At 42.0% G+C, this 15,215-nt stretch overlaps 1 protein-coding gene across 3 annotated transcripts in view; it reads left to right on the top strand.

Annotated features, from left to right (window-relative positions):
• ercc5 (excision repair cross-complementation group 5) overlaps window positions 1-12,426 on the top strand; it is an 82,562-nt gene extending 70,136 nt beyond the window's left edge. For all 3 annotated transcript variants that reach the window (XM_085998671.1, XM_085998672.1, XM_085998674.1), the window contains one exon: window positions 7,379-12,426. In XM_085998671.1, coding sequence (XP_085854797.1) covers window positions 7,379-7,969 — 591 coding nt within the window. In that variant the 3' untranslated portion in view covers window positions 7,970-12,426. The remainder of the gene's footprint in view (window positions 1-7,378) is intronic.
• The last annotated feature ends 2,789 nt before the right edge of the window (window positions 12,427-15,215 follow it).

The following is a 15,215-nucleotide window of genomic DNA, read 5'->3' as shown; positions in this document are numbered from 1 at the left end:
TATCGCCATACCCCTTGATGCCCTCAGAAATCTATCGACTTCTGTTTTGAATATACCCAATGACAGCCTCCACAGCCCTTTGGGGTAGAGAATTCCAAAGATTCACCACCCTCTGTGTGAAGAAATTTCTTCTCATCTCAGTCCTGAATGTCCTACCCTTTATCCTGAGGCTGTGGCCCCTGGTTCTAGACTCCCTAGCCAAGGGAAACATTCTCCCAGCATCCATCCTATCAAGCCCTGTAATAATTTTGTTTGCTTCAATGAGATCACCTCTCATTCTTCTGAATTCAAGAGAATACAGGCCTAGTTTACTCAACAGTCCTGCCAACCCAGGAATCAATCTCGTGAACCTTCGTTGCACTCCTTCTATGGCAAGTATATCCTTCCTTGGGTAAGGAGACCAAAATTGTACACAGTACTCCAGGTGTGGTCTCACCAAGGCCCTATATAATTGGAGTAAGACTTCTTTACTCCTGTACTCAAATCCTCTTGTAATGAAGGCCAGCATACCATTTGCCTTCCTAATGGTTTGCTGCACCTGCACATTCACTTTCAGTGACTCATGTACAAGGACACGCAGGTCCCTTTGAGCATCTGCATTCCCCAATCTTTCACCATTTAGGAAATACTCTGCCTTTCTGTTTTTTCTACCAAAGTGGATAACTTCACATTTATCCACATTATATTCCATCTGCCATGTTCTCGCCCACTCACTGAGCCTGTCGAGATCCCCATGAAGCCTCTTCACATCCTCTTCACAACTAACACTGCCACCTAGCTTTGTGTCATCAGCAAATTTGGAAATGTTACATTTAGTCCCCTCATCCAAATTATTGATATAGATTGTGAAATAGCTCGGGCCCAAGCATCGATCCTTGCAGTACCCCACTAGTCACAGCCTGCCATCCTGAAAAGGACCCGTTTATCCCTACTCTTTGTTTTCTGTCTGTTAACCAATTCTCAATCCATGCTAGTATATTACCCCCAATTCCATGTGCCCTAATTTTGTTCACCAACCTCTTGTGTGGGACCTTATCAAAGGCCTTCTGAAAATCCAAATACACTACATCTACCGGTTCCCCTTTGTCTACTCCACTAGTTACATCCTCAAATAACTCCAATAGGTTTGTTAAACAGGAATTCCCTTTCATAAATCTATGTTGACACTGCCCAATCTTACTATTAGTTTCTAAGTGCCCAGTTATTGCATCCTTTATAATAGATTCCAGCATTTTCCCAACTACTGATGTGAGGCTAACAGGTCTGTAGTTCCCTGTTTTCTCTCTCCCTTTTTTAAATAGCGGGGTTACATTTGCTATCCTCCAATGTGCAGGAACTGTTCCAGAAACTATAGAATTTTGGAAGGTGACAACAAATGCGTCCACTATCCCAATGGCCACCTCTTTCAAAACACTAGGATGTAGGTCATCTGGTCCTTGGGATTTATTGACTTTTAGTCCCATTAATTTTGCTAGTACTGTTTTTTTACTAATAATAATTTCTTTAAGTTCCTCATTCTCGCCACACCCTTGGTTTTCTCATATTTCTGGGAGGTTTTTTGAGTCTTCCTTTTTGTGTTACAGCACAGAAGGAGGCCATTCGGCCTGTCAAGCCCTGCCAGTTCTCTGCAAGAGCACTTCAGCTAGTCCCATTCCCCTGCCCTTTCTCCGTAACCCTGCAATTTTTTTTCCTTCAGGTACTTTTCCAATTCCCTTTTGAAAGCCACGATTGAATCTGCCTCCACCACTATTTCAGGCATTGCATTCCAGATCATAACCACTCGCTGCATAAAAAAGTTTTTCCTCATGTCGCCTTTGGTTCTTCTGCCTATCTCCTTAAATCTGTATCCTCCGGTTCTCGACCCCTCTGTCATTGGGAAGAGTTTCTCACTACTCTGTCCAGACCCCTCATGATTTTGAACACATCTATCAAATCTCCTCTTAATCTTCTCTGCTCCAAGGAGAACAACACCAGCTTCTCCAGTCTATCAATGTAAATGAAGTCCCACATCCCTGGAATCATTCTCATAAATCTTTTCTGCACCCTCTCCAAGGCCTTCACATCCTTCCTAAAGTGCGGTGCCCAGAATTGGACACAATACTCCAGTTGAGGCCGAACCAGTGTTTTATAAAGGTTCATCATAACTCCCTTGCTTTTGTACTCTATGCCTCTATTTATGAAGTCCAGGATCCCGTATGCCTTTCCAACTGCTTTCTCAACCTGCCCTGCCACCTTCAACAATTTGTGCACATATACTCCCAGGTCTCTCTGTTCATGCAACCACTTTTTAGATTTTTACCCTTTAATTTATATTGCCTCTCCTCGTCCTTCCTGCCAAAGGATGACATAAGGACAGTAGCGAGAAAGGATCTCGGCTCGGAAGATCAGGAAGTAGAATCAGTCTGGGTGGAGATCAGGAATAACAAGGGGCAGAAAACACTGGTAGGAGTAGTATATAGGCCCCCTAACAGTAGCTATACCGTTGGACAGAATATTAATCAAGCAATAGTAGGAGCTTGTAACAAAGGTAATGCAATAATCTTGGGGGACTTTAATCTTCATAGAGACTGGATAAATCAAATTGGCAAAGGTAGTCTGAAGGACGAGTTCATGGAATGCATTCGGGACAGTTTCCTAGAACAATATGTCATCGAACCAACCAGGGAACAGGCTATTTTAGATCTTGTATTGTGTAATGAGACAGGGTTAATTAGCAATCTCATAGTAAAGGATCCTCTGGGGCAGAGTGATCATAATACGATAGAACTTTACATTAATTTTGAGAGTGACTTGCCTAAGTCCGAAATTAGAGTCTTAAACTTAAATTAAGCCAATTACATAGGTGTGAGGGACGAGTTGACTAAGGTAGATTGGAAAAATAGATTAATAGGTATGGCAGTAGATAAGAAATATTTCATAATTCTCAACAAAAATACATTCCATTGAGAAATAAAAACTCCACAGGAAAAGTGATCCAACCTTGGCTAACTAAAGAAGTTAAGGATAGCATTTGATTGAAAGAAGCAGCTTATAATGTTGCAAAGAATAATAGTAAGCCTGCGGATTGGGAGAGTTTCAGAAACCAGCAAAGTTTGACCAAAAAATTGATAAAAAGGAAAAAAATAGAATATGAGAAAACTAGCAAGAAATATAAAAGCAGATTGTAAGAGTTTCTACAAGTATGTAAAAAGGAAAAGAGTAGCAAAAGTAAACATTGCTCCCTTAGAGGCTGAGACAGGAGAAATTATTATGGGGAATAAGGAAATGGCAGAAATGTTAAACAAATATTTTGTATCTGTCTTCACAGTAGAAGACACAAAAAGCATACCAAAAATGGTGGGGAACCAGGGGTCTAATGAGGGTGAGGAACTTAACGTAATTAATATAAGTAGAGAAAAAGTACTAGAGAAACTAATGGGACTAAAAGCCGACAAATGCCCTGGACCTGACGGCCTACATCCTAGGGTTCTAAAAGAGGTGGCTGAAGAGATAGTGGATGCATTGGTTCTGATCTTCGAAAATTCCCTAGATTCTGAAATGGTCCCAGTGGATTGGAAGGTCGCAAATGTAGCACCACTATTCAAGAAAGGAGGGAGAGAAAAAACGGGGAACTACAAGCCAGTTAGCCTGACATCAGTCGTTGGGAAAATGCTGGAATCCATTGTTAAGGAAGTGGTATCAAGTCACTTAAAAAATCATAACATGATTAGGCAGAGTCAACATGGTTTTATGAAAGGGAAATCATGTTTGACAAATTTATTTGAGTTTTTTGAGGATGTAACTAGCAGGGTAGATAAAGGGTAACCAGTGGATGTAGTATATTTGGATTTCCAAAAGGCATTTGAAAAGGTGCCACATAAAAGATTATTACACAAGATTAGGCCTCATGGGGTTGGGGGTAATATAGTAGAATGGATAGAGGATTGGTTAACGGACAGAAAACAGAGAGTAGGGATAAATGGATCTTTCAGGTTGGCAGGCTGTAACTAGTGCGGTGCCGCAAGGATCGGCGTTGGGGCTTCAGCTATTTACAATCTATATTAATGACATGGATGAAGGGACCGAGTGTAATGCATCCAAGTTTGCTGATGATACAAAACTAGATGGGACAGTAAGCAGTGAGGAGAAAACAGAGTCTGCAATGGGACATAGATAGACTAAGTGAGTGGGCAGTAAGGTGGCAGATGGAGTATAATGTGAAGTTATTCACTTTTTGGTAGAAAGAATAGAAAAACAGAATATTTTTTAAATGGTGAGAAACTTTCAAATGTTGGTGTTTGGAGAGATTTGGGTGTCCTCGTGCAAGAAACACAGAAAGCTAGCATGCAGGTACAGCAAGCAATAAGGTAGACAAATGACATGTTGGAGTATAAGAGTAAGGAAGTCTTGCTACAATTATACAGGGCCTTGGTGAGACCACACCTGGAGTACTGTGCACAGTTTTGGTCTCCTTATCTAAGAAAGGATATACTTGCCTTGGAGGCTGTGCAACGAAGGTTCACTAGATTGATTCCTGGGGTGAGAGGGCTGTCCTATGATGAGAGATTGTGTAGAATGGGCCTATACTCTCTGGAGTTTAGAAGCATGAGAGATGATCTTATTGAAACATACAAGATTCTGAAGGGGATTAACAGGGTCGATGCTGAGAGGTTGTTCCCCCTGGCTGGAGTGTCTAGAACTAGGGGGCATAGTCTCAGGATAAGGGGTAGGCCATTTAAGACTGAGATGAGGAGGAATTTCTTCACTCAGAGGGTTGTGAATCTTTGGAATTCACTGCCCCAGAGGGCTGTGAATGCTGAGTCTTTGAGCATATTCAAGGCTGAGTTAGATAGATTTTTTGGACTCTACGGGAATCAAGGGATGCAGAGATCGGGCGGGAAAGTGGAGTTGAGGTCGATGATCAGCCGTGATCTTATTGAATGGCGGCGCAGGCTCGAGGGGCCGTATGGCCTACTCCTGCTCTTATTTCTTATGTTCTTAAAATGTATCACTTTGCACTTTTCTGCATTAAATTTCATCTGCCACGTGTCCGCCTATTCCACAAGCCTGTCTAAGTCCTCTTCAAGTCTATCACTATCCCCCTCACTGTTCACTATACTTCTAAGTTTTGTGTCATCTGCAAATTTTGAAATTGTGCTCTGTACACCCAAGTCTAAGTCATTAATATATATCAAGCAAAGCAGTGGTCCTAGTACCAACCCCTGTGGAACCCCACTGTGTACCTTCCTCCAGTCCGAAAAACAACCGTTCACCACTACTCTCTGTTTCCTGTCACTTAGCCAATTTCGTATCCATGCTGCCACTGTCCCTTTTATTCCATGGGCTTTAACTTTGCTGGCAAGTCTATTATGTGGCACTTTATGAAACGCCTTTTGTAAGTCCATGTACACCACATCAACCGCATTGCCCTTATCAAGCCTTTCTGTTGCCGCATCAAAAAGCTCTATTAAGTTAATTAAACATGATTTGCTTTTAACAAATCCATGCTGGCTTTCCTTAATTAATCCACACTTGTCCAAGTGACTGTTAATTTTGTCCCTCATTATCATTTTTAAAAGCTTCCCCACTACCGAGATTAAACTGACTGGCCTGTAGTGGCTGGGTTTATCCTTGCACCCTTTTTTTTGAACAAGGGTGTAACCTTTGCAATTCTCTCATTCTCTGGCACCACCCCCATATCCAAGGAGGATTGGAAGATTATGGCCAGTACCTTTGCAATTTCCATCTTTACTTCCCTCAGCATCCTAGGATGCAACCTATCCGGTCCTGGTGACTTATCTACTTTAAGTACAGTCAGCCTTTCTACTGCCACCTCTTTATCAATTTTTATCCTATCCAGTATATCAATTTTTATCCTATCCAGTATCGCAACTACCTCCTCTTTCACTATGACTTTGGCAGCATCTTCTTCCTTGGTGAAGACAGATGCAAAGTACTCATTTAGTACCTCAGCCATGCCCTCTGTCTCCATGTGTAGGTCCCCAATTTGGTCCCTAATTGGCCCCACCCCTCCTCTTACAACCCGTTTACTATTTATATGTCTATAGAAGACTTTTGAATTCCCTTTTATGTTAGTTGCCAATCTATTCTCATACTCTCTCTTTGCCCCTCTTATTTCCTTTTTCACTTCCCCTCTGAATTTTCTATATTCAGCCTGATTTTCACTTGTATTCTCAACCTCACATCTGTCATACGCCCCCTTTTTCTGCTTCATCTTACTCTCTACCTCTTTCGCCATCCCGAGAGCTCTGACTTTGGTTGCCCTACCTTCCCCCCCTTTGTGGGAATGTACCTTGATTGTACCTGAACCATCTCTTTAAAGGCAGCCCATTTTTCGATTACAGTTTTACCTGCCAATCTTTGATTCCAATTTACCCGGGCCAGATCCATTCTCAACCCACTGAAACTGGCCTTCCTCCAATTAAATATTTTTACTCCCTGTCCTTTTCCATAGCTAATCTAAACCTTATGATAATGCGATCACTGTTCCCTAAATGTTCCCCTACTGACACTTGCTCTACTTGAACCACCTCATTCCCAGAACCAGATCCAGCAATGCCTCCTCCCTCATTGGGCCGGAAACATACTGATCAAGAAATTTCTCCTGAACACACTTCAGAAATTCTTCCCCCTCTCTGCCCTTCACACTATTACTATCCTAGTCTATATTAGGATAATTGAAGTCCCCCATTATCACTACTCCATAGTTCTTGTACCTCTCTGTAATTTCCCTGCACATTTTCTCCTCTATATTATTCCCACCAGTTTGCGACATATAGAATACACCTAGTAGTGTAATGGCGCCTCTATTGTTTCTCAACTCTGACCAAATAGACTCTGTTTTTGACCCCTCCAAGACATCCTCTCTCTCCAGAACTGTAATGTTCTCCTTATTCAATACTGCCACCTCCTTTCTTTCCTGAGCACCTTATATCCAGGAATATTTAGTACCCAATCCTGCCCTTTTTTGAGCCAGGTCTCCGTTATCGTCACAACATCATATTCCCATGTAGGTCACTAGATTTCTCCCTGTCCTTTTCCATAGCCAATCTATTTGTGCCTGCAGCTCACCAACCTTACTTACCACACTTTGTGCATTCACACACATGCACTGTAAACCTGTCTTAGACCTTCTTGTATTCTCTCTTAGTCTGACTCCACTTAATACTGTACTATTTCTTATTCTAGTGCTATCTGTCATTCCCAATCCTTTGTGCTTCATGAATTTAAACTTCATGCTCATTCTTTTTTCTCAATGATTTTCTCTTTTACTGTATTCAAACATATTTCAGTAAGCCAGCTAAGATACTGGTACGCACACCACTATTGATTTTAGATTTTTTTTGTGGATTGATATAAACACTTATTTCTCTTGCAGTCCCAGCTACGTATTGATTCCTTCTTCAGGATGGAACAACATGAAAAGCAAGCAATAAAAAGCCAAAGGCTTCGCAGAGCTGTGACTTGTATGTTGCGGAAAGAACACGAAACTTTAGCAGAGACACAGGAAACTGGTATAACGGAAGGGGCTAGTAACTCGTCAGTAGGAGGGAAGGGCCAGGAAATAGCATTGGGAATCAAAGGCAGATCCAAAAAATCCCAAATGCAGAACAGAAAGAGAAAGAAACCACAGAAATCTCCAGGACAGTCTTCTGGAGGAGGTTTCATTGGATCTATAAATCTATCTGAAATGTCCGGTGACTCTTCAGAGGATGATTCTGAAGTTAAGTCACAAAAATATTCCAAAATGATTAATTTGGATAGAAAAATTCCAGTAAAACAGATGAAAGATGGAAGCGATAAAACTGAAGACAAAACTGCCAATATGAGCAGCAGCTCAAGTGATGAGTGTGCTGGTGGTACTATGGTAACAGCTAGACCCGTGTTTAAAAAGAGAGAAAAGGTCAAAGGACTTAAAACAAAACAAAGATTAAAAACTGAGAAATTAAATACACAATCATTCCAATAGCACTTTCTATAATTGTGATATTTCTAGCCAAATTTACAAGTGTTGACTTATACCTCATGTTTTAAAAGGCAAAAATTTAGAGGTTTGTATCTATACAAAGCTCTTGCATCTTCTGCGAATTCAAGGTTAAATCCCAATAGTGAGCATATACAGGTTAAAGTCCTGTTTGTAAGTTGCTTTAAAGCCCCTACAAGTTGCTTAAGTTAAATTGACAACCCAGTTTGTCAGCTGGAGTACAGCTTGAAAGTATTTCTGCGGTGCTTTAATTACCCAAACTGTTGACTATATGCCAATAGCTTGAAAACTACCATTAAGAATGAGTAGTTATTTTTATGCCACCACCATTGAGTGCAAAAAATAATGAACTTCATTTTACAGTACGAGTATAGATTAAAGATATTTTTAGGTTCCACAGAAGACAAAATCATGTGAGCAACAGGCTCTAACTTTGAATAAATATGAAAATATATGTGTATGTATGTATTGTTTAAATTTGTACCATAAACCTTGTAGACAAACTGACCCACGGTCATTTTCTGTTTGGTGTTTCAGCAAAAGATAAAATAGGTTTTTGTGGTCTGATAAATATGTCCTTGTTTATTTCAGCAATAGATCAGATTCCACACTGGACATTCGGAGTCCTCCTATCCACTGATGTCTTTCCACCCTTGTGTCCCTACTCCCCTTCTGAGTTTTAAAGCAATCTGCAAATTAATTTACAGATGTGAACTACCTTGGAGGTATTGCTTTATAGTTGATAGTTACCATTTTAGGACTTGGGAAAAGTTTGGCAATAGATGAACGCAAGCAATATGCTTCTGGCATTTCTGACAGATTTGATATGCCAGTGACAACTGGTAAAGAGAACATTTGGCACATACAGTAGAATGGTAATAAATAAAGGCTGGTAATAAATAACGGCTAATTTAGTGGATTTCTTTAGTCATTTTGCTACATTCCTTGTTAAAACATGCAAATCATTGAAAGGCATAATTTGTATCTAGATAATTGCTTTCAAATTTGAGCTTAAAAAAGCAATTAATGCATGCAAAATATTTGGTAAAAAAAGGACATGGTGCATTCTGTTCCTTGTTTTGACTATTACAGACATTGGGGCAATACAATGATTGTGGAAAATATTAGAAAATGAATGTGGGAATTTTTCAAATCTATAACAATAACTTGTATTTATATAGCACCTTTAACCTCATAAAATGACCCAAGGCGCTTCACATGAGCGTTGTCAAACAAAATTTGACACTGAGCCACATAAGGAGATATTGGGGCAGGTGGAGGTAGGTTTTAAGGAGCGTCTTAAAGGAGGAAAGAGAAGCGGAGAGGTTTAGGGAGGGAATTCCAGAGCTTAGGGCCTCGGCAGCTGAAGGCACGGCCGCCAATGGTGGAGCAATTTAAAATCGGGGATGCACAAGAGGCAAGAATTGAAGGAGCGCAGATGTCTCTGAGGGTTGTAGTTCTGGAGGAAGTTACAGAGATAGGGAGGGGTGAGGCATAGAAGGATTTGAAAACAAGGATGAGAATTTTAAAATCGAGGCGTTGCTTAACCTGGAGCCAATGTAGGTCAGCGAGCACAGGGGTAATGGGTGAACGGGACTTAGTGCGAGTTAGGACACGGGCTGCAGAGTTTTGGATGACCTTAAGTTTACGGAAGATGGGAGGCTGGCCAAGAGTGTATTGGAATAGTCAAGTCTAGAGGTAACAAAGGCATGGATGAGATTCTCGGCAGCAGATGAGCTAAGGCAGGGGCGGAGTCGGGTGATGTTATGGAGCTGGAAATCGGTGGTCTTAGTGATGGTGCGGATATGTAGTTGGAAGCTCATCTCGGGGTCAAAAAGGACACGAAGGTTGCGAACAGTCTGGTTCAGCCTCAGTTGCTAGGGAGAGGGATGGAGTCAATGGCTAGGGAACAGAGTTTGTGGCAGGGACCGAATGCAATGGCTGCCCGAATTTACAGCCTATATTATCAATAAGAACCATCACTCTTTCATTATCTCTCTCTCACTCTCACTTCCTCTCTTTCCCTCTCACTCTGCTTTCTCCTGCTTCTCTCTGCTGCCTACACCCCCCCCCCCCCTCCCCCACAGTTGTGTCTCCTCCTCCTCTAAAAGGTGGCTAGTTGGGACACAGTTAATGATAGGCCTCTAGTACTTCACTGAAGTAACCATTCCTAATGGACAATCCTGGGCAGTGAGTGTTGTCAGGCTATTTAGCTGCTCGCAAGGCAATCACAATGGGGCAGAATTTGCTGTCAAAATAACGGTGAGGCTAATGGCGCTCTCCATTATTTATGTGTAAATGGTACAGCAATTTCAAGCGAGGAGCAAATGTGCAGTTAAATGCGAATAGCCAAATGTTGCTGTCCGAGTTGCGCCGCACCGCTGTTAGCTTTGCGAAAACGGCATTTCGCTGTCTGCCTCACCATTGAGATGCATTGAATGTCATGAAGTTGATGTATTTGCATGATACAAAGTAAACCCACTGCAGATATTATGGGCTAGTAATTAGTAGCATAAGTACCCTTTTAAAGATGTGATCATTGTCAATGACTGCCGAGCAACCTCTCTGGCACCAAAAATGAACTATTATGGATTGTGGAAAGGTTGGTCATGCCTGAAAAACCTGATTGAATTTTTTGAGGAAGTGATTAAAGTAGTGGACAGGGGAATGTCTATGGATGTTACTTATATGGACTTCCAGAGGCATTTGATAAATGTCCCACATAAGAGACTAATTGAAGGCAAATTATTGACCTGGTTAGGAAATTGGCTGAGCGGCAGGAGACGGAGAGTAGGGATAATGGGTCAGTACTCTAATTGGCAGGATGTGACTAGTGGTGGCCCCCATCTGTGTTTGGGGCCTCAACTATTCACAGTATTTATTAAAGACTTAGATGATGGCATAGAAAGCCATATATCCAAATTTGCCGATGTAGGTAATGTAGATGAAAGCATAAAATTACAAAGGGATATCGATAAATTAAGTGAATGCGCAAAACTGTGGCAAATGGCTTTCAATGTAGGCGAATGTGAGGTCATCCACTTTAGATCTGAAAAGGATAGAACCAGGTACTTTCTAAATGGTGAAAAGCTAAAAACAGTGGAGGTCCGAAGTGACATCAGAAATAGGAGCAGGAGTAGGCCATTTGGCCCCTCGAGCCTGCTCTGCCATTCAATAAGATCATGGCTGATCTGGCCTTGGCCTCAACTCCACTTCCCTGCCTGCTCCCCATAACCCTCGACTCCCTTATCATTCAAAAATCTGTCTATCTCCACCTTGAATATATTCAATGACTCTGCCTCCACAGCTCTCTGGGGTAGAGAATTCCAAAGATTCATGACCCTCTGAGAGAAGAAATTCCTCCTCATCTCTGTTTTAAATGGGCGAACCCTTATTCTGAAACTATGCCCCCTAGTTCTAGATTCCCTCACACGGGGAAACATCCTCTCTGCATCTACCCTGTCAAGCCCCCTCACAATCTTATACGTTTCAATAAGATCACCTCTCATTCTTCTAAACTCCAATGAGACAACCCCTTCATCTCAGGAATCAACCTAGTGAGCCTTGGGGGGTCCAGGTACAGAGATCATTAAAATGTTATGAACAGGTACGGAAAATAATCAAAAAGGCTAATGAAATGCTGGCCTTTATATCTAGAGGACTAGAATACAAGGGGGTAGAAGTTAAGCTGCAGCTATACAAAACCCTGGTTAGATCCCACTTGGAGTACTGTGAGCAGTTCTGGGTACGACACCTTAGGAAGGATATACTGTATTGGCCTTGGAGGGAGTGCATTGTAGGTTTACCAGAATGATACCTGGACTCCAAGGGTTAAATTACGAGGTGAGATTACACAAATTAGGGTTGTATTCCCTTGAATTTAGAAGGCTAAGGGGTGATCTGATTGAAGTTTTCAGGATATTAAGGGGAACAGATAGGGTAGATGGAGAGAAACTATTTCCGCTGGTTGGAGAGTCTAGGACTAGGGGGCATAATCTAAAAATTAGAGTCAGACCGTTCAGGAGTGAAATTAGGAAACACTTTTACACACAAAGGGTGGTAGAAGTTTGGAACTCTATTCCGCAAACGGCAATTGATGCTAAATCAATTGTTAATTTTAAATCTGAGATTGATAGATTTTTGTTAACCAAAGATATTCAGGGATATGGGGCAAAAGTGGGTATATGGAGTTAGGTCACAGATCAGCCACAATCTCATTCAATGGTGGAACAGGCTCAAGGAGCTAAATGGCCTACTCCTGTACCTATGTTCCTGTGTTCCAAGTGTGGAGTCTCATTCCTTCAGTTTTGAATTTTAGAAATGTAATTTTAAAAATGTTTTTTCTCATTTTTCCTCTCAATCCAATCTTTCTTTCCCTTTTCTTTATTTCTCTTTCTGTACCTGATTTTTACATTGAATTCACCCACTTTAATTCACCCTCATTCTCGGTCTTTCGTGTGTTTATTTCCCAATCTTTAAATCTCATTAGTTAGGGAGATACTGTTTGGGAGATCCTGTTGGTTGCACTAATCACTCAGGTCCCAGATGCCCTGTTTCCCTCACTGTCTGGTTATCAGTAACTTTGTTGGCAACACTTTTTTGAGCTGAAGGGTGCAGGGGTAAGTCTAATGAGATGCCTTGCTATAGAAAATTCTAGCCCAGTATGTCCAACCCACTGCTCACCCAATAGCCAACTCTTTCTAGCAGATATTACTGGATAGTGATTATGAGTAGAAACCCTGGCTAATTTAATTCCCTTTGCTAACCTATATGAGGTCAATGGAACTGACTTTTCTAAATGCATGAGATATTAATGCAGATGCATAAAAAATTAATTGGGATATTTTCTGTTGATTTCATTGGTGACCTAACTAGGTGACATTTTTTTACTGGTAGACTAATGAGCTATTTGACACATGGCACAATAGATGATACAGTAACTAGTTAAGAGCAATCTTAAAATATTTAGAGATGTGACAGTTTCAAAAATGTTGCATTAGAATTTGCAAAGTAGCTAAATGGAGTGACCTTTATATATTCAGTAGACATTTCCTATTTGGATCTGTCTGCAGAGACGGGCAGGCAGTGTGTTACTTTAGGCAGGCATGTCCACATTCCACCCTAAAGAAGTAAAACTTTTAGCAGAATTACTCATTGTATAATGAAACATGATATCAAGAAAGCAGTCTATGCTTTTTGGCTTTTAAATGAAGTTTACATTTCTGCCTTGCACCCCCATCTGTATAAGATGGCTAATGTATATGCCTTAGGCGATCTGGCGGTGTACTTGCAGTTTTGCATCTGAAGTTCCTTACAAAGTGAGTTCCTGATCACAACCAGTTGACAAGAGGAATTAAAGCAAATTTTTGGAGCTGTCTCACAGGGAGTGCAAGCCAGTCCAGAAAGCTCTCGTGTACCGTGTGTTTGCTGTCCTAAGAGTGGCATAGAGCCAGACCTCACAGAAATCACAGAAACCCCACAATGCAGATAGAGGCCATTTCGGCCCATCGAGCCTGCACCGACACATATCCCACCCGATCCCCGTAACCCCTACACCAACACATATCCCACCCTATCCCCATAACCCCACGTATTTAATCCCCCTAACACTAAGGGTCAATTTATCATAGCCAATCAACCTAACCTGCACATCTTTGGACCTATGAGAGGTTATGTTTTATGGGGAAGATGATGTGCTGTTTGGATGCTAAAGTAAGCTCATTGTTAAAGCACTTGTCACACTTGTAATAATCCTATTAAAACGATTGTTACCTATTTTTAATATGATGGATTGCAGACAAGAACTACGATGTCACTATGTCAATCTTCAGACATCTAGGTTTCAACTACCAAAGGGATATTTTGAACTTTAAATTTTATCAGCTCTTAAGGTTTCACATTAGGAACAGGTGTAGGCCAGTTAGCCCTTCTAGCATTAGTCAGAATAATGTGTTGCAACTAAGTAGTAATGTACTTACAAGTAATAATATACTTACAAATGTGATGTGCTGAGGATTTCCTTTGGTCATGAGAACTGCCCTGCATTCACCAATACTGACCATGCATATATATTATTTGATCATGTCTTCAAAACATTAAATATATTGATGAAACTGGCTAGATTTCTTTTATATTTGAAATAAAAAAAATCTCTTCATTATGCCTATAGAATATACTTGATATGCCTATCAATTAGTCCAATAAAAGGCGACGAGTTAAGAACGTAACTGAAGGTTTTTATTGGCTAAATAACAGAGCCCACCCTCGTGGGTGATCCGATCCAACAGGGAGGAATACTAGCCAGTCAGCTACCTTTATACCTGGGCAGGTAATGGGCGGAGTCGGAGGTGGTCAGCCCAGGTATAACAGTGCGACAAGAGGCGACCTCGTGTAGTGATGTGACAGTGAGAACAGTGAGAACAATATACAGTGATAACTATAACAGTGGTTTACCACATTCACCCCTTGTTTAGATTAGAGTCCGGCGGGGTGAAGTGTATTACCAGCTCTGGTATGTCAGTCTGTCCGGAGGCTTCGTTAGCCTCTCCGATCGTCGCAGCGGCGGTGTTACATTATCCGGTGTTAAAGCTGGTGTCTGCGTAGTCGGCAAAGGCTCGTGGGGTTCCGGCATGCCGTCTACCTCGGCTGGACTCGGGGGGTTGGGAGGGGGGGGTGAGGGTGCGAGGTCTCGTAAGGAGACAGTGTCCTCCCGTCCGTCTGGGTAAGCCACATAGGCGTACTGGGGGTTGGCGTGCAGGAGGTTCACCTTCTCGACCAGGGGGTCCGTTTTATGGGCCCTCACGTGCTTTCGCAGCAAGACGGGTCCCGGAGAGGTCAGCCAGGTTGGTAGGGTGGTTCCCGTAGTCGACTTCCTGGGGAAGACAAACATTCGGGCATGGGGGGTGGTGTTAATGGCAGTGCAAAGTAGTGACCGGATGGAGTGCAGCGCAATCGGGAGGACCTCTTGCCAGCGGGAGGTTGGGAGGCCCTTAGACTTTAAGGCTAAGAGGGTGGCCTTCCATACCGTCGCGTTCTCTCTTTCCACCTGGCCGTTCCCTCGGGGGTTGTAGCTGGTGGTCCTGCTTGCTGCAATACCCCTCTCCAATAGGAACTGACGGAGTTCCTCGCTCATGAAGGAGGCGCCCCGGTCACTATGTATATAGTTCGGGAACCCGAACAAGGCGAAGAGTTTGTTCAGGCATTTAATGACCGTGTTACTGGTCATGTCTGG

The sequence above is a fragment of the Somniosus microcephalus genome, chromosome 10, assembly GCF_052327205.1.
Source record: "Somniosus microcephalus isolate GS21.2 chromosome 10, FLI_Smic_1.0, whole genome shotgun sequence".
Classification (NCBI taxonomy): Eukaryota; Metazoa; Chordata; class Chondrichthyes; order Squaliformes; family Somniosidae; genus Somniosus; species Somniosus microcephalus.
The sequence above is the reverse complement of the archived record's forward strand: the minus strand, read 5'-3'. Positions and strand labels throughout refer to the sequence as shown.